Here is a 20,172-nt window from a genome sequence, read left to right on the forward strand (position 1 = left end):
GCAATAAAATTGTGAGCCTTTGGCCCTAAGAGGCTTAAAATGCTCACAATGCTCATCTACTACCCTAGGCACTGAGTGCACTAGCAGACTGCAGAGTTGATATTAAATGGATTGGGGAGGGGGAAGTAGCAGTTGAGTTCTCACATGATCCATGTGCAGAAAATATCTGGGTAGGTATAGAGGTGATACTTTGCCCACTTCATAGACACATTAAATGTACCCTTGTCTCTCTGTTGGAATCATATCTCAACTCTTGACATAGTTCAACTCTTGACACATCATTCTGCAGAGAAAATAACACGTCCTAGCAAGCCGAGATGGCTTCGTGCAGGCCTGCACGTGTTTCAGACACACATATCATATCTTACCACTTGAAGTCCTTTGTGTGAAATCTCACATTGTTTTTTGTGTGTGTGTGTGTGTGTGTGTGGAGCTGCTGCTTTGCACACCCTATCCCTATACTCCCCACATTATCCAGGTTGTACAGTTTTGATGTTACTACCTTCTATCACAAGGTTGTGTTCCTGCATTTGTACATGTACTTGTGTATCACTGTATTGATGTTTATTACAGTGTTCAATGTTTTATCAAGGGTTGATGTTTATGATGCATGCAATCTTAGGGGCTGCTTGTCCTATAAAGCATCTAACCAAAAAAAAAAAAACAACAACAACAACAACAAAAAACTAAATGAACAAATTTTATTTTGCTCATATTTTTCTTATGTTGAAAATACAAAAAATAAAAAATTGTGGCACTTTGGTAAATTGTTTTGCATGACATTGCACCACAAATTCTGTTACTTTTGAAATGTCATGTATAGTATATCAGACTTTATTGCTAGATGAGCCTGTCAACATAGAACCTGGACAAAGGTTTTGAAAAGATTATATCAATATGATATATTTCCATATTGCTGGTAATACATATTTACATAACCCATCAGGTTCTTAAGGGGGAATTTTCCTGCTGTAATTTTCATCATGTCATATCAGATCTGTGAATTGGCAGCTCTAATTTTTACTGAATTTATCTTATTTTCAGAAAAAAAAAATGAGACAGAGCTGGTTAAAGTCATTAGATCCACATGAAGTCAGGAAGATGTTTCACAACAACAAAAAAATGAGCAATTTGAGACAGAAATGCTAAATTTAAACTTCTAAAATGGGTTGCCAATATAGGGAGTGAGTATTGATTTAGAGATTTAAGGGGGTTTTGATAATTCTGCAACTAACATAAACAATGGTACATGACTTAAAAGGGTTTAAAACAAGAGAGGGTTTTTTTTTTCTGCCTGATGAAACACTGATGATAAAAAGCAAAAATGTGGAGTCTGGGATGTTATGGGTTTCAAATAGACGGCCACACAAAATAATGTGTTTGTATTTCATCTGTCTCACAGTGGAAAGATGTGGTGTTACTGTGAAGTTACAGTAACCACAAAGAACGTTCTAAAGATATCTTCGCTTTGACCTTTATAACTTTGTCTAGGTTTGTTGCCGACAGATCACACGCAACTATTATCAAAAGGCGCACACAACGGTATTCAAACTCCCTAAAAGAAGACAAACCTATGTTTCCTTTCTCTTTTCTTTTTCTTTTTTTATGTCCCCATAGAGCCTGTTAGAAATGCTATTGAGTCTACGGAATGATTAGTGTCTGTAGATTGATGAGCAGCCTAAGCATTGCATTCGCTTGTCGAACGGCATCATAGTACACCACCCTTCACTCCTGCTAAGTGCATGACCTGCAAGATAGTCTTTGAACACGTCTTTTTATGAATTTGTGCATTGGTATATATCCATATATACATGTGTATCTATTATATATATATCCTCTTCCGCCATCCTTATCACTCTCCACTTGACCATTCATACCTGCCTGCCTGCCCCGCCCCACTATTGCCTGCACCATCATGAACCCCATCCACCTCGTGCGGTCTTGCCCCGCCCTGCCTGCAGCCGGACGACCCGTGGAGTGTCCCCGTTACTAACCAGCCCCCTGTTGCTAAGCCCTTCGTCGCGCCTCAGTCTCAGCAGGCTGAAGCCCATGCTGTTCGAGGAGACGTACCTTAAGGCATCCAAAGTTGTCAAGTACGTTGAGGAATGGATTCCTTCTATCACAGGCGACTCCCGTTATAACGAAATCCTCTGGACGGGCTGTTTTCATTCATAATATCGAAATTTTGTTAAAGCCAAACGATAAAGGAGTGAATATAAAAGTATACAGACAATAGTTTTGGAACCAAAATTTTTACTAACCGTGTTCGCTATAACGGGAGTGCTCTGTATAAATTTTTAAATGTTTCTTAAGTTATGTATCCCTCTTTTTTTGATACATTTTAATTAATAATTTTAATTATATAGATAAGTTACAACTGCATGTACAAAGAGCAACGAAGTAAAGGATCTTGCACATTGGTGTTCCAAGATTTCCTTGTGATGCTATACTTTTAAAAAAGACAATTCCGCGAGCTAATGCCTAAGAATCATTACATTTTGCCAGCGAATGCCAAAAAGTACCGAATGTACAGAATGTAGAAAGTTGCTTGCTAATACTAGCAAAAATGAAAAATAGAAAGACCATTGCTTTTACCAGGCATGTTTGATTGGTAATGATGTTGTTGTTTTGCATGAAAATGAAAGCATTGCTCCTTAATCCCAGTGCATTACTTTCCTGCCCAAACTTGCCCATCTGTATGCCGAGAAGAGAATTGAGATGCAGGAGGGTAAAAAAAGGAAAAAAAAAAAAAGCCATGTCCTTATTTTTCATGAACACATTACATTGCAAGATTTAATGTCTTTTTGTTCAATTTTAGATCTCAGCAAAGAGCAAAGGAGTTTTATTTTTAATGACACTTGCAAAGCCTGTTTTACCTCACTTCACAGAGATGTTTGCAATGGAGGGAGGCAGAAATGTTTTGTCAGAACTTGAGAGAGCATATCGTTGCCCAAGACCTCATATCTGCACAAAATGTCAAATGTTCAGGAAAGCAAAAAACATGGTAGCCAAAGCACTATATCAAATGGGATAGATTTTCCTTTGACATGCCGTGGTGGCTTCATTTTGGGGTAAGACAGTTAGGATTTGGACAGGACATCACTTAACCAATTATTTGACCATATATGTCACCCCAGCGACGATATGTGATTGTCAAAGAAACAAGGAAGCAATCAGCTCTGCCCCTCTCCATGCATACTCAGATCAATATGGATTATGAAAGGACCAAAAAGAAAAAAAAAAGGCCTGGAAATCCACCTTTCAGATTCTCAATAGACCATTTAGCATCTCATTTTATACAGCTGTATATGTTCTCCAAAAGCACATTCATGTTCTTCATTACAGACCCATGTCTAATAGCACAATGTGATGAAAATAAGTTATGATTCAGATCAACACTTTGTTAGGCTCCCATCTAGTATAGCATAATCAAGTACCCACCACTATGTGTGGCAGTGTACCATTCCGCCAGTCCACTTGAAAGTATTGTTATCATTATTATTGTTGTCATTATTATTATTATTATTATTATTATTATTATTATTATTATTATTATTATTATTATTATTATTATTATTATTATTATTATTATTATTATTTGTCATGAAAGGAACCAATCAAATCATTGTAGGAGTAGATCCATCAAATCAAATAGTTTTAGGGGCATTCCCTTTCCCTGGACCCCACATTTATCATGATTGTGTAAAGCATGAGGTTTCTTGCTCATTTCAATTTGTCCAATCAGTGTGTCCCTACTGTTTTCGAATGATGCCTCATAACTCAATGTGCCCATGAAAACTTAAATTTTGATGCATGCCTCTCTTGTGAATGAGAGCATTTAACTTAAGCAATGTGTCTTCACAGCCAACTATTCTATTGTTCTGTATTATGTGTTTCATTCATAGAATCTGTTACATTCCTCCCAAAATGAATAAAACCTTGAATATTAAGCCAGCAAACATTCACAGCAATAGTTCCAAGAGTCACATTTATATTCAATTACACGAATTATTTCTGGGGTACGTAGCACTCATTAATATTTCATGGGAAGAGCACTGCTACACCGTAAACTAAAGAGAATATGAGCTTACACAGTCTCTTTTCTTCAGCATTGCAAATGGGCATTTGAATGTATGTTTTGAGCACCAAAAGAAAAAGCAACTAATTCTTGCACAATTTTAACCAAGTAGATAGGAGCAGGATAGGCAGTTTTGAAAGACTGACAAAGTTGCAGAGCAGACAGCTCCCATGGACAGCTCCGTCCAACCTTTGCATGAGTTCAGAAGTTTTGAAGGAGCACTTTCGAAAGTATTTATTTGCCATATATTTTAGTTGTTGCTACTTAGGACAAATGTCACTAAAATGCTACTTTTCCACGTCTCAGATATTTTTGGCAGCAAAGGTTTTCAGTTGCGTAAATGGCTGCACATTAATCCATACAGTAAGCAAATAATGTAGCACACAAATGCTGCTAGGTGCAAGGGGGGTTGTGGTAATTCTAAGAACTTGGTGTGTGGTATGTATGCACAGTAGAAGTTACATTACTTATTAGTATTCCTTTTTTTTAAAATCCTTTTTTACCCCTGACGTTGAGCAGAAGAAACAGATCATTCCGTGGAGCCCAGGTCCAACCTTCAAAGGTGAGATGCGTAAATTTTTGTCATTATTTTAATCATTAGAAAGAGCTGCAGATTTTGTTTTTGCTTTTGTTTGGCATTGATTTTGTGTGTGTGTGTGTGTGTGGAAACTTGAGGTAACAACTGACTTAGTGGACTTGTTGGCAAGTAAAACACTTTTTAGGTCTGTCAAAAAACTACAGTGGTTGTGAGCTTCTGTCCAGCTGTAACAGAGAGAACTCAAATGTAAAAGTCTTTCACTCAAACCATGCATTTGTGACAGCATTGTCTCACATGTGCTTTTGAAACTTGATTGCGATGTTGACTAAAATTTGAATTGTCAGACACGATGCACTTTCATAAAACTTATCCCGAAAACATTAATATTTGAATGTAAATCTGAAAGCAGCATAGTGGCTTGTTTAAACTCATCTTTCCTTTTTTTTTCTAATTTTTTGTTTTCTTTTTCATCTCACAGTATTAGATGTTTTTAGTGCAGTAGTCAATATGGTCAGTTGCCACTCTGTCCTGTCTTAGATTGTGTATTTTCTTTGGGTAGGGAGGCGTACTTTGTATCTCCAAGTCAGTAGCATATTGAAACATTTACATAGACTTGAAGGAAGCTGACATAGATCCAAGTAGATATAAGTACAATGTAAGTTTATCCCTTGTGAATTAAGTACTCTTTACTGTTCATGGAGCCTAATGCCTACCTCCCTCTTTCTCATGATTACATTTTTGATATCTATTTTGGATTGCCACCTCTCCCTTTGCAGAGTCTGCGAGACCTCAAGTCGGTCAAGAAGATCGCGGGGCGGTACTCGCCCAACCGGAGAAAGTCCAAAAAGCACCCTCCAACAGTGTGTGCACAATTCCAGGTAATAGAAAGTCTGTGTGTTGGCATAAAGCAATTACTTTCTCGTGAGTTCACTTCTTGCCTATCCTTACTTTCTCGTTTTGCTTGGTACTTGGTGTTTTTAATAGTCAATTTGCTGAACTAGATAAAGTTTGCAGATGTTTCTTCACAATGAAGAATATGAAAAAGTAAGTTTAATATATAGATAGAGAGAAAGACAGATAAACATGAAAAGAAAGTTTATTTATGTAGATAGACATTTAGGAATTGTTTTGTCAAACATAGTTGTATCGCCTTTCTATAAATGAACAGAATAGAGTCGACACCTTTAGCCCGTTTGTTGTGTCGTAATCTACTTTTCCACGTCTGCTTTGTTTCTGTTTACATGTATGTACTTTTTTTGTTTTGTTTCTTTGTTATGTTGAACTTAAAGGGATAGTACAGTATTGGTGGAGATGAGAATTGGGCTTTTGACTTTTTGCGAGATACCAAGAAAACACATGATATAGTACAGAGCATACCATTCTAAGAGGAATTCAAAGTTTATTTGATGAAAATCTGGTTTGGAATAAATGAAACATCCAAAAACAAAGTAAAACAAAGCGATCGTAATAAAGTGTGGGTCCCACACTTTATTAGAATCGCTCTTTTTTGGATATCTCAGCCATTTAAAAACCAATTTTCATCAAATAAATGTTGAATTCCTCATAGAATTACATGTACGTGCTCTTTCATATTTCATAAGAGGTTTCTCATTATCTCACCAAAAAATGTTAGAAACCTGAAATTATGTCTCAACCAAAACTGTACGATCCCTTTAAGTTGCTTTCTGACCCTTTATATTGTAAAAGTTGTCCAAAATGCCGAATAAATGATAATGATAATAATCATTTTTGATGCGATGTTGAGTTGATGACATGTCTCCTGGAAATGTTCCTCTGCAGGCATCGCTGAGTAAGCTGATGGACACCCTGAACCAGGCCAACCCTTTCTTCGTGCGCTGCATCAAGTCCAACTCGCAGAAGGAGCCCTGCCGACTGGACGAGGACCTGATCATGAGGCAGCTGCGCTACACGGGCATGCTGGAGACGGTCAGGATACGGCAGTCTGGCTACAACGTCAGGCTCAAGTTTGAGGTGAGTCAGCCGTGTCGGAGGGGAGGGGGAGGGGCAGTTTGTGTTTCTTCACGGGAGAATGTCAAAGGGTCTACTCTGTGCAGAAAACTTTCGTTTACTTCAACCAAAACACACAAAATCTTAGTTGGTGAGATAAATGCATGTTACAGCAGTCTGTCCTCACAGGACTTAAAGGACCAAAATATTTGGCCAGTTTACCCTGCATGGAGATCAAGATGATTTCAGCTTTAAAGGGTGACACTTTCGTGTCGGTAGACTTAAACTGCTTGACATTGTGAATCTGTGTGTGTGTGTGTTTATTTGCACAGGTGATGTGATGGCTTGAGTGTGCCAGTAATTCCACAAACGTAGAGGGATTGAGATCATATGATCTTCTCTGTTCAATTTCTTTCTTTTTTTCAATATATATAGATATATATATTTGTGTTTTATTCTTCACTCCTTCAAATCTGTATCTTCCTTCCTCTCAGGAGTTTTGCCAGAAATACAAAGTGCTCTTACCAAAGACGATGAAGCCCACAGCCAAAGAGATCAAGGGTTTCCTGGTTGCCATGGCGCTGGATGACACAAACTACCAGATTGGACAGAGCAAGGTGAGAGTCATGTCTGTTGTATATTCCTGAATGTCTTAATAACTTATCTTAACCCATTGTCTGTGTTACCCTGATGAATCTTGTGTGAAGTCCATGGAGATTTCAGAATCTGGTAGGCAAGGGATTCCTTTTGGTGGTATTGACACACCTTAAACTTATAGTTATCAGAGACCAATTAAAAGGATACTGGTATTAACCCATTCGATACTGAATTCTGATATGTCCATAGACTTAATACACAGGCCACCAGGTTCCCGTATGGAATGGGTTAAACTTTCCCTTATATGATACCAGGTGTTATGCATCAATTGTAAGATCTGTTAAATGCCCCCAAACAGGTTCTGCTATCAAAAGTATCGAGCAATTGAGTTTACATTTAAAAAGGAAAAGAAAAGAAAAGAAAAAATCTGTTGGGGTACTTACTTTGCTGATCAGTACAGATGTGCAGACAGTATGTGCCATTAAATAACAAGTACCTAACTTCCCCTCATCCCTATTGTGCCACTGCCGCCTCACTGTTGGACTGAGCCACAGTGCTATACCTATCAAAGTGGGCTTGCAACTTACAAAGTTGGTCAAGTTTGGAGAGATGATCTGAAAGTGACGATGATAGAAAAAACAGAAAGCTTGGCAAGTTATCGCTGAGTGCCTCGGCATGTATGTGATGGGTTAAACCACTTCTTACTCCAATGCCATCTGCAGGTGTTTCTCAGGGAGAGCGAGAGGGTGAAGCTACAAGAGGCGCTGCACGCCTTTGTCCTGCAGCGTATATGCCGGGTGCAGTGGTGGTACCGGGGCATCCTCGCGCGGAGGAGATACCTGGAAGTGCGGAACTCCATCATCAAGTTACAGGTGCGTTGGTGGCCGCTGGCAGCACATCCTTGGCTGTGGTTGAACGAATCTTGCTTGACATTGTCAGTTCAATTCAATCCAATCCAATCCAGTCCAATCCAATCCAATCCAATCCAATCCAATCCAATCCAATCCAATCCAATCCAATCCAATCCAATCCAACCCAACCCAATCCATTCCAATCCAATCCAATCCAATCCAACCCAACCCAATCCATTCCAATCCAATCCAATCCAATCCAATCCATTCCAATCCAATCCAATCCAATCCATTCCAATCCATTCCAATCCATTCCAATCCAAGCCAATCCAATCCAATCCAATTTGAATTTTATGTCCATTCTCACAAATTCTTTCAAATACGACACTTACAGCAAATCAATGTAATGCAAAATATACATGTATTAATAGTAACTTCCATTCAAAAACCAAAGGGGCATTGAAGGAGCTGCAACCATGAAGTGGAATTTTTCTATTTCTCTTCAGGCTCATAGGACTTCCCCAGCAACAAGGGGGTTGAACTATAAAAGTTAAGGGGATGACCAAGAGACCATGCCTAAGTCAATGAATCCTTACATTTGCTGTTTGTAAACCCCTTGCAATTTGCAGGCCCACTGCCGAGGCTACCTGGCGCGGAGGAGGTACGTGGAGCAGCGGCGGGCGGCTTCCACCATCCAGGCATCCTGGAGGATGACGGTGGAGAAGAGGCAGTACCGTAAGCTGAAGCGGGGCATGGTTCTCCTCCAGTGCAGGACAAGGGGCATTATAGCAAGAAGGAGGTACGTACAATGTATCTCAACATTAGAGATGGCCATATGGATTTTTGGTGGGTCCAAACCAGGTTTGTAAGTTTAAAGGTACTTTTTCTTTTTTGTGTAAAGCAGTCACCTAAACACAGCATTACTATCAAATACTCATAGGGCACATCAGTTGATTGAATTTTATAGTTGACTGGAAACTTACTTGTCGAGGAAGAAGAAGAAAAAAAAAGAGAGGTGTTTGAATACATGTACTTGAGAATTAAAAGGGTTCATGAGTGTAATACATCGTTCCACTACATCACAGGTCTTCCTTGAGAATGGTGGTATCAGTTCATGTGCGAAATTAGTCTCTTTCACGCTGTCTCTTTCTTGAATGTCGATCATCATCACTCAGAATGACTGAATGATACAGGTGTGTATACAATATTACCGATACGATACATCTTTGTTTGCATGTGAAGGGGATAGAATGAGAACTGCTCTTGAGCTTTGCAGATTAAGCGCTTTGCTGTCTTGACTTGTTTCTTAACATAGTGCAGGTTTTGGTGAATGAGGTGCTCATTTTTGCCAACTATGATAAACTTCAATCTGTCGCACATTATAGACGAGTGTCCTGTTCCTAGAATTTGCTATGTTAGCATCGTTAACATGGACGTTCTCACATAACTTGTACCAGTTCCAACAACATTATGTTTTTCACATTATATTTTACCTCTCGTAAGGTATTGATTCCTTTTAGACATGTATTACCATGGCAACTCATTGCATGGGATGAATATCCTTGGCTGCAGGGTTCAAAGGATACGAAGCGAGAAGCTGGAGAAGGAGAAGCCCGCCGCAGTCAAAGGTCGACCCAGACGAGGGGACGAGGAAGGGAACGAGGAGGAGCCATCCGCAGCGGTCAGACCTCGGGGTCGCCGGACTGACGACGTCCACTCGGCCATCAGCGACGAGGGAATCCTCACCACGGACGACATCGAGGACGATCTGTTCGAGAGGAATAGGACGAGGACCATGGAGTCTGAAGAGTAAGGGAGATTGCATCACTAGGGGAGGGGGGCGTCGTAATCACAAAAATCAGGGTATTCCAAAAAGTGTCCTTTTCATAATAAAATTCCGTTAGAGGAGAGAACAACCCACATTGTGATCCAAAGTTTGCACGGCAAGACACAGTTCAGTTTCAGAGGTCAGCAGATAAATCTAACCAACTGCAAACAACATCCTTCGTAATACCTACACTGTATGTTGCAAGCCGCACGATTTGTCAATTATAAGAGTAACTCATTATACGCACATGTTTAACAAGCTTGTATGTACATGCGTGGCCCGTACATAAGTACAAAGAGAAAATGGTTTCTCTCCACAAGCCAATGAAGGCAAACTAAGCTTTGCCTCTCCGAATGTTGTGTGGATGACAAGTGTGTACCTATTATCTGAAATTTTAAACGTGTGTGGAACGTGATTGGTGAAAATTGATTTGAGAGATGTGTCTATGGAAATATGACCTGTTTGCTGCGATATGCACACAAAAATATCAATTTGCATGATTCTGTCAAGAAGGTATTCAAAGAGTTTAGAATATTTTTAATTGACTTTTTCTAGCTATTTGTATCATACAGATGGAGTGAGGAATTATGTCCCCAAAAGATTCTTGAAATGTTTGGTTCTAGAACTTGTTGTCCTATTCATCCTCCTAGTGGATATCATGTATCCATTTGTCTCTTCTGTAAATTATGTTTCTGCTCAAGTTACAATTTGCCATTTCATCTTATGCTGTCAGTTGATACAGCAATGCCACAATACAGTAGCCATATTCAAACATTGCTAGTACAGGCTTTTGCAACTTTATAAGTTCTGTCATTACTGTTGTGAAGTGATGATGTTCCTAACCATGAGACAGGAGCAAAGGGAACTTGCTGGATTGCAAAGGACTTCCAGTGCCTCATTCTAGATTTGAATCTCTGTACCCTGTGCTTGTGCATGCAGGAGCAGTGGTGTCCACGAGGGATCATTAGGGTCGGACGAACTCCTCTTGGACGATCCCGCGACCTCGTCCGCGACCTCTGCGGTGACCCCTTCAGCGACCTCAGCACCGCTAGCCATTCCAAAACCCACCGGGGCGCCGACCAGCCCTGGTCCGGATGCCACCAGTCCCGGCTACTTGCTCTCACCGTCCCTCATCAATGATGAAAATGTGGTGGTGGGACCCCCCATCAGTCCCATCCCAGAGGTTTCCCCCCTCAAGAGAAACCTTCAAAGGTAAGCCCCCTGAAAGGCAAATTAATACCCCTCAGTGGACTGATGGTATATTAATGGTATTACATCTTGACGTTGCAGCCAAGGCTTCATCATACAGGAAAGTTTCAGTGCATGTCCCTGCAGCCATAGAAATGTCCAATATAACCCGTATGTGTTCAAAGGGACAAGTCTCCATACACTCTGTTTAGCCGTAGGAAAATCACATGATAATATCCTGTCTGCTCTTAACATACTTCGTTAACAAGATGCCTCTCATAAAATACCTCTTCGCAGTCTGTGTAATTGAATGTATCAAAGATTTTTGGTATCGGTGTCTTCGAAAAAGGTGCTTGGGATTTGGAGCAGCTGTGACATCGTAATTGTACAACTTTTATTGCATTTCAACTTTTTTTGTTGTTGTGAGGATAGTCTCATTATGAGTTAAGGCAGAAAATGTTAATTGCTGTAGTGAGTTTACTCCATTCTAAATGTGGCAATAGAGTAGGTGTGAGATTACATCAGTGTGGAGGGGTTTAGCAAGAGTATTTTGAAAAGCTACTGAAAGTGTTTTTGTCACAATTGAATTTGCCCAACCCTTTCTTGTCTTCTTTTATTTTATTGAAAGCTTCTGACTTGAAAGCCTAGAGAAGAAATGAGGAACTCACAAAATGCTATATCAAGGATATCATTATCAATGATCTTTGCACAGTTTGAATGACCTGGCAGTGTACTACTACTTTATTTGTTTGTTTGTGTTTTAGTAGACCTGGGAGAGTAAAGGACCTAGCAAGGGCTTACATGGCAAGGGCAGCCTCCCAAGAGAGACTTTCATCTCAACCGGGATCCCGAACCAGCTCCAGATCATCGTCACTGGAGCGGAAAGTGGACGGCGAATCCCTGGCCGATGACTCGGAGCCAAAAGCCAGTAGGGACACTCCCCAGGAGGACAGGCAGGGTGTCGCGAAGAACTCCAAGAACGCGGACTTCAAAGACCCGTCCAGGATTCCGACGGTCCCTGCAAATGTGCTCATCAGTTCCAGTAACATTGTCACACGGACATCATCAATGCAACTCGTGGATCAGCTGGCTGATCTGGCGAGCGTGATTGACTCGTTGGAAGAGACGAGTTTCGGTGGGGACGATGATGATGCCGAGGAGGTCGGTGATGTGGCTCCTCACGAGGGAGTGAAGGCCGGTGATACAGGAGTGGACACAGGAAGAAAAGCGTTGCCTGGCAACCAAGGGGTGAAGTTGAATGTGGTTGACATGGAGGACATTATCCTGGAAGAAGGTGGAGATGAGGATGACCTAAAGATGGAAGAAAGAGACAAAGTCCTCCCCATTGGGTCTCCTCCAGCCAGCCCCAGGGGCAAGGTGAGTACAGACATCGTATCGTTGGTGGGATGACAAAACCAAAATTTTGGTGAAAATCACTTTTTTAAAAATTAATTGTCAGATAATCATACGTGATGTCCTGTCCAAATCCTAATCATCTTACCCCCAAATTGAAGCCACCAGAGTATGGCAAGGGAAATTTGATCCCATCTGTCATAGTGCTTTGGCTGCCATGTTTTTTTGCTCTCCTGAACATTTAACATTGAGATTCAAGGTTTTGTTGCCCCAACAGCATTATGCCCTAGCGAGATTGGAGCAAAGTTTCCATGAATTTGTGCAAGGATTTTGTTGGTCTTCTCTTTCATTTATTCATTCAGTATTTGATTCATCATGCGTTACCCGGGGTACCCCGGTTTACCGCGTTGTGTAGCGCCACCACACGTCCACTAGAGGACAGCCAGAGAAAAATGCATGCACTGTGGGTGCGTGTACATTGTCATTCCCATGCTACTGCATGTTACAGTTTGTATACTATGCGTGCATGGCACGCTGTGCTACCACTTGCGTGTTTCAGTGCAGTGCAGTGCAGTGCAGTGGCTAGCACGTGCTACAGTAGCTCCAGCACCAAAATAATTTCCTCTTTTTGACACCAAGGGTACAACCTTTTTGAAAAAATAAATAATTCAACAAAATGGCTGATTTTTATTTGGTACCCCGGGATACCATTTATGTCATCATTTTGACAATATCATAATGAGATTCATCATGTATGAAGGCTGGGGATCTCACATTACTTTTACGAACTAATGAGAAATATAATCCATGTACCATTTTTCAAATCTGTGGTACATGTATTTCATTGCCACTGTTACAGGGAAAAGGGATAATTGTGGCATTGTGCTGCATTATCAAAGCCCCAGCTAAGCATTGCTTTTCACTCCGAATGGAAGAGAATATGATATGATATGTGTTTCAGACAGAAGAAGACGTTTTGGCAATCTCTCCATATATGCCACCAATGTTTGTTTGTTTGTTTGTTTTTCTAGGGCGACGATGCACCCGTTAGGCCATCATCCGTCATCTCAGACAGTTCTATGACAGAGGAAGAACTGGTTGTGCCCGGTTCACCCAAGTCCACATCCTCGGACCACGAGCACAGTCTTCCACGGACCCCCGATTCGCCCAGCGCCCCCACGAAAAACCTCTTCAAGCGCTACAAGCACAACATCCGGCGGCGCTTCAGGCGCTCACCATCGGACCAGGCCCTGCTCATCGAAGAGCAGGTGCCCCCCGACAAAACTGACAAGACTGACAAGACTGGCACCGGCACTGGCACCAAGAGTAACGTCCTGAACGACAAGACCAATGAGAAGCCTTCGGGCCGGACGTCCCCTCATCAGCTGAAGCCCCCGACGGGGAGGAAGATGTCGGTGGCCAGCTCGCCCCTCCCCAAAAGAACTCGCACCCAGCAGGGTAACATTAACTTTCAGGGCATGTCGCAGTGGCGGTACCCTACAAACCGACTCATCACGGACGGGCAGACACTGGAGCAGATGAACGTGTTCATCCAGTCCAAGGTAACCTTGTGTTTCAGCTTCCAAATCATTTGGTAATATTTCGAAGGCATCAATAGCTTGTGTACTTTACCTAGTCTTTGATAAAACTTAGCATCAATTGATCCACAAGTGCTGTGCCTAGAATTTATCAGAAAATTTCTATTTGTGAATGTCTTTTCTCAAAGTTTCTCTGTTGTCAGTCGTTTGAATGCAGTACCATAGTATAGGTGTGCCATCCTGGTGACGTTTGCTCTGTAATATGTCGATTGATTTTTACGCATTGAACAAATTGCTCTCACTGTTTTTGTTTTTTTGATACATGTATATGGCTGTCTGTTAATCTTCTGTATTCTCCTTTATTTCACACTTGTTGTGGATCAAATGGAGCAAAATTAATGCGTACCATCAATCTGCAATGCCAATGAAGGTTAATGCATAGCTATATTTTGATTACTTTAAAGTGGTTTCTTTCGCGGTGGTTTTATTTTCGCGCTTTTCGCGCTTTGAGGTTGAACCGCGAATTTAACATCACGCGAAAATGTTTTGAACTCTTCGCTTGTTACAATGCTATCATTACCGACCGCGAATTTAAACACACGCGAAAAAGTCGGCACCGACGGAAACCACGAAAGTTTCTGTACGCGAAAGAAACCACTTTTACAGTACTTCTATGTTTTATTAGTCTTGAGAAGAATGCATCTTTTTCCTCTGTCTCCTTGTGTCTTTTGTAGATGAATGAGATGGGGCAAGCGTGCAGTGTGGTCGACCACCTCTTCAAGAAGGCGTTGAACCAATTCCGATCAAACCTCATCAGCACTTATTCCATAAGCTTACATGTGAGTCTCACAAAAAACAAACTCCAATTGTGTCCTGCTGCTGTACAATTATGTCTCTTACTACTACTACTGCTGCTGCTGCTACAAATACTACATCTAAATGATTTTTTTTAAACCTCTATTTGCCATTTTGCAATACTTGAAATCCCTTGTTCAGTCATAATTTTTGGCAGTATTTTTAGGATTTTTTCAAATCCAGATTAGTATACAATTGTACCCTAGAGGTTGTGAATATGTACAAACTGCGTGTGTGTATGTATGTATGTGTAATATGTGTGTATGTACAGTTCATATAAGACTGTCTCTTTTCATGTATCTTTGGCTCGTACAGGAAGGTAATGAGGTCAACCTACAGTATCGCGACCTAATGAACAACTTTGAAAACGTGTTGACGCACGTTGCCAAGCAACATGAAGATGCCCACCAAATGACATTCCCCCTCACCCTAGGTATCAATGCCTTCCGGGGCTACCTCGATGAGTTCATGCACCAGTACAAGCCGATAGATAACCGCAAGAAGGTGAGCCAGATTTTTGCGCGAGGACAGAGATTCTGGAAAAGTCACAGGTTCTGTCAGGCAGAGGAAAACAGTGTCAAATCTGTGTATTCAGGTTGTCATGACAACCAACGTGTAACTGTTTCAAGTGTACTGTAAAAGTGGATATTTTTGCGTGACTTATTTTTCGCCCTTGGCCAGGTAAAAAGAGTTTCACATGTTTTTAATTCCGCGGAATCAAGACACTAGGTACAGGAACGTATGGCAAGCAAAAAATATTCACATGCTTTTATTTTCGCATTGTTAGCAACTGTTGTATTCACAGATATTCGGGCTATGTGAGATTGTTTAGTACAAGTTTCTGTGGCAATGAATGGCCATGACATTTTACTTTGGTGTTTTATCATACATCTATATCTCTTTTGCTGTCATGATAAACCTTTATTTCTACCTGAGAGTTAATGAGTTAATGTCCACACATTCTCATGTGCAGGCAAAGGACCAGAGGAAAAAGAAGGAGAAGAAGGAGGAGATATTTGAGCACCTTGGTCACAAGTTTGTGAACATCCAATTCCGTATTCCAACGGCCTGCGAGCAGTGCTCCAACTTCCTGGGCCTGATGGAAAAGGGACAGGTTTGCCAAGGTAACCATGGTGACGAGGAATGAGGAAAAAGAAGTAGATGGCGAGGGTGATGACAAAGGATGTTAGAATAGCGCATGGTGATTGTGATACTGATGATGATGGTAGTGGTAGTGATGGTGGTTGTGGAACAGTGATGAGGGATGAGTGATATCATGTTGTCATGGTAATGATGGTCATGATGATGAGACGGGGGGGGGGGGGGGGGGCGAATGTTGGTGTTGATCCTGGTATTTATTTCTGCTATAGGGAAAGCAGTGGGTGGTAGTGGTATTATTTGTTAAGGTGATGATGCTGGTGTATTGTTGATGGAGGAAATGATGCTACAATGTAATTATTATGAAGTGGATGCTGTTGCTGATAAATAATGTTACTGAAGAGAATAGTGTGCGATGATAATGCTGGTGGTAATGAAGATCACGTTTACTGCGACGATACCTACCAGAATGACCTTCGTGATTAAGGTTGCCATATGATAGCACAATGTCTTGCTGCTTACTGCAGTAGGAATGGTGGTGATAGTGACAGCATTGAGGTAATGGCAGCGCTGATAATGATAATAGCAGTGGTGGTTGGGACAAAGAGCAGTGGAGCAAGTATGACCACTGACTAGAGGTGATTGTGGACACAAAGGTGATATTGAAAATAGTGGTTGCAATGAGTTTTGATGTCATGTAACATACACCCTTTTTGTAATCATCATCTTTAATACTATCATTGAACAGAAGCCATTGACTTTACTCTATAATTCTGTTAACCTGGAAAAAACACAAGAAATTGTTCAGTCTCTATATCTGCTTTTGAATATGCTCTTTGCATCCAACAGTTTGCAAGTACACCTGCCACAAGAAGTGTTGTCTCAAGACGACAACGCCGTGCCGCGGCTTGCCCCAGCAGTTTGTGAAAGGCCGCGTGATTGGTGCGCGGCTGGAGGATCTAGTCAACGACAACGTCAGAATCCCTCCAATCCTGGAGCGCCTTATCACAGCCATCGAGCTGAACGGTCTCTACACGGAGGGCATCTATCGCAAGCCGGGCCCGGCGGCAAAGGTCAAGGAACTCAAGCATCTCATCAACACACAGCCAGGTGGGTTGTTGATCTCTAATAGTGGTGCAGGAGGTGTAAGTAATTTTTATTTGCAGTGAGCTTGGGTAGGTAGTGACATAAAGATGTGCTCAGAAGATTCATCGTTTGATATGTAAACTCACAGTTTTCATTCTGCTTCAATTCATGTTGATATAATAACATTTGTGTTACAGATCATTATTATATCTTTATTCTCTAAGCATTATCAACACTTCAAACCGTTTGTTGTCATTTTAATCACAGAATGAGAGACCATCGTGCGAAAATATTAAGAAGTGGAAGTCATGTTTTGAAAGTGAATTTCAGCCAAGTTTTGAAATAGATTTTACGTATATCAATTGGAACTAAAAGATACCATGATCACTGTAAGAAAGCATATGAAAAAAGTTTGGGGACTTTCTTCGTTTCTAAATGAAGTAGGGTAGGTAGGGTTCAATTCAATTTCAATTAGATTATACTTTATTTCCTTTAATAAAAAAAATACATGGTGAGACATTTATCAATTCAACTTTTCAACAGGGTTGAGCATTTGCTTTATAACTTATCACTTTTGAACTGAAATCTTGAGGAAGATAATTGTATTAAATATGGTGCATAGTTTTGCTAATCTACAGTGTAATATACATGGCGAGAAAAACATTAGATATTTAAAGGTGATATACCCTGCTGTACATTTTAGTCTCACCAACTCCCTCTTGGGGCGTAAATTCCACCAAACAATTTAGAGGGAGTCAAGAAGATGAACACATCTTATTGGACACAAGTCAAAGAAATTTGCCCTGATATGTGTATTTTCATTTCTATCTTCCACATTGCTAACATCCTTGATGTCATCTTACAACAGAGGCCGTAGACTTTGGCACCTACAGTGTTCTGGTCATCGCCCAGGTCCTCAAGTCCTTCTTCCGCGACATGCCGGAACCACTCCTGACCTACCAGCTCTACGAGGAGTTCCTCCGGGCGACGGAGATCGCCGACAACAACGAGAAGCTGCAGTCGCTCCAGAGCAGCATCGAAAAGTTGCCAGTGGTGAACTGCGACATCTTCGAGAGGCTCATTTTTCATCTGGCTAGGTGAGATGAGTTGACATCATCAATGGGGAGACAGAGAGTGTATTGTGTGTGTGTCTGTTTTTTTTTTAAATGTATAGGCATCTTGTAGCTGTAAATTGCAAAGATGCCGAGTGTAAGTCTGGGGTGAGCTGTATGTCTCTATCTCATCACTACATAACTGCGTTTGTCTCAATGTCACATTTACTTTCATACATGTTTCAAGTGTATCCAAATTACATGCTGCACATGAGCTGAAAACCATCTCACTATTCCAATGAAGATGTTTGTGTCGGAACTTGTGTACAAAATTGTAGGATAGAAAGTACAGGGGTGCATACCTTCTAAGCTTCAAAGAAGAGAGAGCCGTTTCTGAGGTACATGGAAAATATTGGTGATTTATGCGAGCATTGCTGTTTTAAGAAATAGGTTAGTTTCGTAGTTTATAATAGTACTTGTGAAAGCATTTTCATTCTTACGTGTTAATTATCGTAGTAGTAGAAGTGAATTGACAATGCCTTGTCTTATTAAAAAAAAACCTTAGAACTCTTTGGTTGTGAATGAAGGAGGTTGACCTAATTAAAAATCGGTGGCTTTTGGTCTTCCAACAATTTGGTGAGAGAGCGTCTGTTGATGGTTGATTTTTTTTTTCGTCTCAGGGTTACGAATCACGAGGACTCGAACAAGATGTCAGCCAACAATCTAGCCATTGTGTTTGCACCATGCATTCTGAAGACAGACAAGCAGGTGAATGCATGGGAGTCACTTCAGGATGTGGAGAAGCAGGCTCAGTAAGTCTTCTTCTTTTTTTCTCTCTCTCTCATCCATTATAATACAAATAGTACACTTTAGTGAGGGCATTAGTAAGAATTATCCACACGAGGTACATTTGGAACAGTCTAACACACCAAAGGCAATAGTCAATAATGGTGTTTTGACTGTTGTGAAGGTACATTTGTACTGCATGTAGGTAATTATATGACTGTCCAAACAAAATGATGTGTATTATTTGTTTTATGAAATGAAGAAGCAGGTCCTTGTCATTTTAAGAATCAATCCCACATGACAGCTCTTGCATTTCTTCAGTCGAAAGAATGTCAAATGTGGGACTTTTAATTCCACAGCGGCCATTTTCATGAGTAAATAAAATGTTGAAATCTTGGCCTGTCACCACTGAGACTGGAAAGTGCTAATGACTGGTCGTTGTACTTTACTTGTACTTAGGACCGGTCATAAGAAAAATTATGCATTAGACAAAATAAATGATGGTCATGTGAACTCTCTCAGCTAATCATTTGATTAGGATCTGCGTCATTGTTTTGTAATATAACATACTTTCTTGTAATCAGTAACAATTGAGGATGACTCCTATACACACTAGTGCTACGTGGGGTGATGGGAAGTCACCCCCTCACATTAAAGCCAAATCAACTGTTTTTACCGTATAGGAAAATCAACAGGAAAAGTACTACTTCATTAATTAGCAAGCAGTATGTTTTGCTGTTTAAAAAGTGTTTAGAGCTGTTATTTAAAGGTACATTTATTTGTTGCATGTTTGAGAGATTTTTGTTATTGACTGAAGTTAATGCTGATAAAAAAATTGAGAAATACAAAGTCGAAGCTGTCATAGTATTGGCCTTCCTCTCTTTTGTGTTGCCGTTATTGTCGCTGAAGGGCCTTCTCTTCATATTAAAGAAAAATTGAAGAAAGAAAGGAATGTTATTATTAAGTTATCATTGTTGGATTATTCTCTAGATGCCTGGAGATCATCATCCGAGAGAAGGCCCAGAAGCTCAAGAGAACGCTGCATGACATCACCACTCTGGAGCGGGCCTATAACTCTGCCTCCATGCATCTCTCTGACCTACGCAAGTCTGTGGTGAGTACGATGCCAAAGTTGTGCTTTCCATGAATGGTTCTGTAAAAATGTTTGTCAATGGGGGTAAGACTTTGCTTAGCAGTAAATGGTCTTGTACAAGTTATGACTGTTCGGTATTGCTCAAGAGTTGTTGATGGTTTTGGTTTTGTTCATACGTGCTTGTGTATGTGGTTTACAACATTAATGCTGTGATGACGACATATCAGCTCATTTGGATGGTAAGTCTTTACTTTAAAGGTGCA

At 40.7% G+C, this 20,172-nt stretch overlaps 1 protein-coding gene across 1 annotated transcript in view; it reads left to right on the forward strand.

Annotated features, from left to right (window-relative positions):
• LOC139721050 (unconventional myosin-IXb-like) overlaps positions 1 to 20,172 on the forward strand; it is an 84,585-nt gene that overhangs the window by 45,831 nt on the left and 18,582 nt on the right. Inside the window, exons 15-32 of the mRNA XM_071632380.1 lie at positions 1,962 to 2,093; positions 4,598 to 4,640; positions 5,393 to 5,494; positions 6,417 to 6,608; positions 7,079 to 7,201; positions 7,904 to 8,053; positions 8,662 to 8,831; positions 9,605 to 9,841; positions 10,800 to 11,072; positions 11,816 to 12,425; positions 13,433 to 13,963; positions 14,674 to 14,778; positions 15,110 to 15,298; positions 15,768 to 15,918; positions 16,742 to 17,002; positions 17,847 to 18,075; positions 18,711 to 18,842; positions 19,807 to 19,930. Of these exons, the coding sequence (XP_071488481.1) occupies positions 1,962 to 2,093; positions 4,598 to 4,640; positions 5,393 to 5,494; positions 6,417 to 6,608; positions 7,079 to 7,201; positions 7,904 to 8,053; positions 8,662 to 8,831; positions 9,605 to 9,841; positions 10,800 to 11,072; positions 11,816 to 12,425; positions 13,433 to 13,963; positions 14,674 to 14,778; positions 15,110 to 15,298; positions 15,768 to 15,918; positions 16,742 to 17,002; positions 17,847 to 18,075; positions 18,711 to 18,842; positions 19,807 to 19,930 (3,754 nt within the window). The remainder of the gene's footprint in view (positions 1 to 1,961; positions 2,094 to 4,597; positions 4,641 to 5,392; positions 5,495 to 6,416; positions 6,609 to 7,078; positions 7,202 to 7,903; positions 8,054 to 8,661; positions 8,832 to 9,604; positions 9,842 to 10,799; positions 11,073 to 11,815; positions 12,426 to 13,432; positions 13,964 to 14,673; positions 14,779 to 15,109; positions 15,299 to 15,767; positions 15,919 to 16,741; positions 17,003 to 17,846; positions 18,076 to 18,710; positions 18,843 to 19,806; positions 19,931 to 20,172) is intronic.

The sequence above is a fragment of the Diadema antillarum genome, unplaced genomic scaffold, assembly GCF_040938485.1.
Source record: "Diadema antillarum isolate AM-2024a unplaced genomic scaffold, OU_Dant_1.0 scf00000137, whole genome shotgun sequence".
NCBI classification, from domain to species: domain Eukaryota; kingdom Metazoa; phylum Echinodermata; class Echinoidea; order Diadematoida; family Diadematidae; genus Diadema; species Diadema antillarum.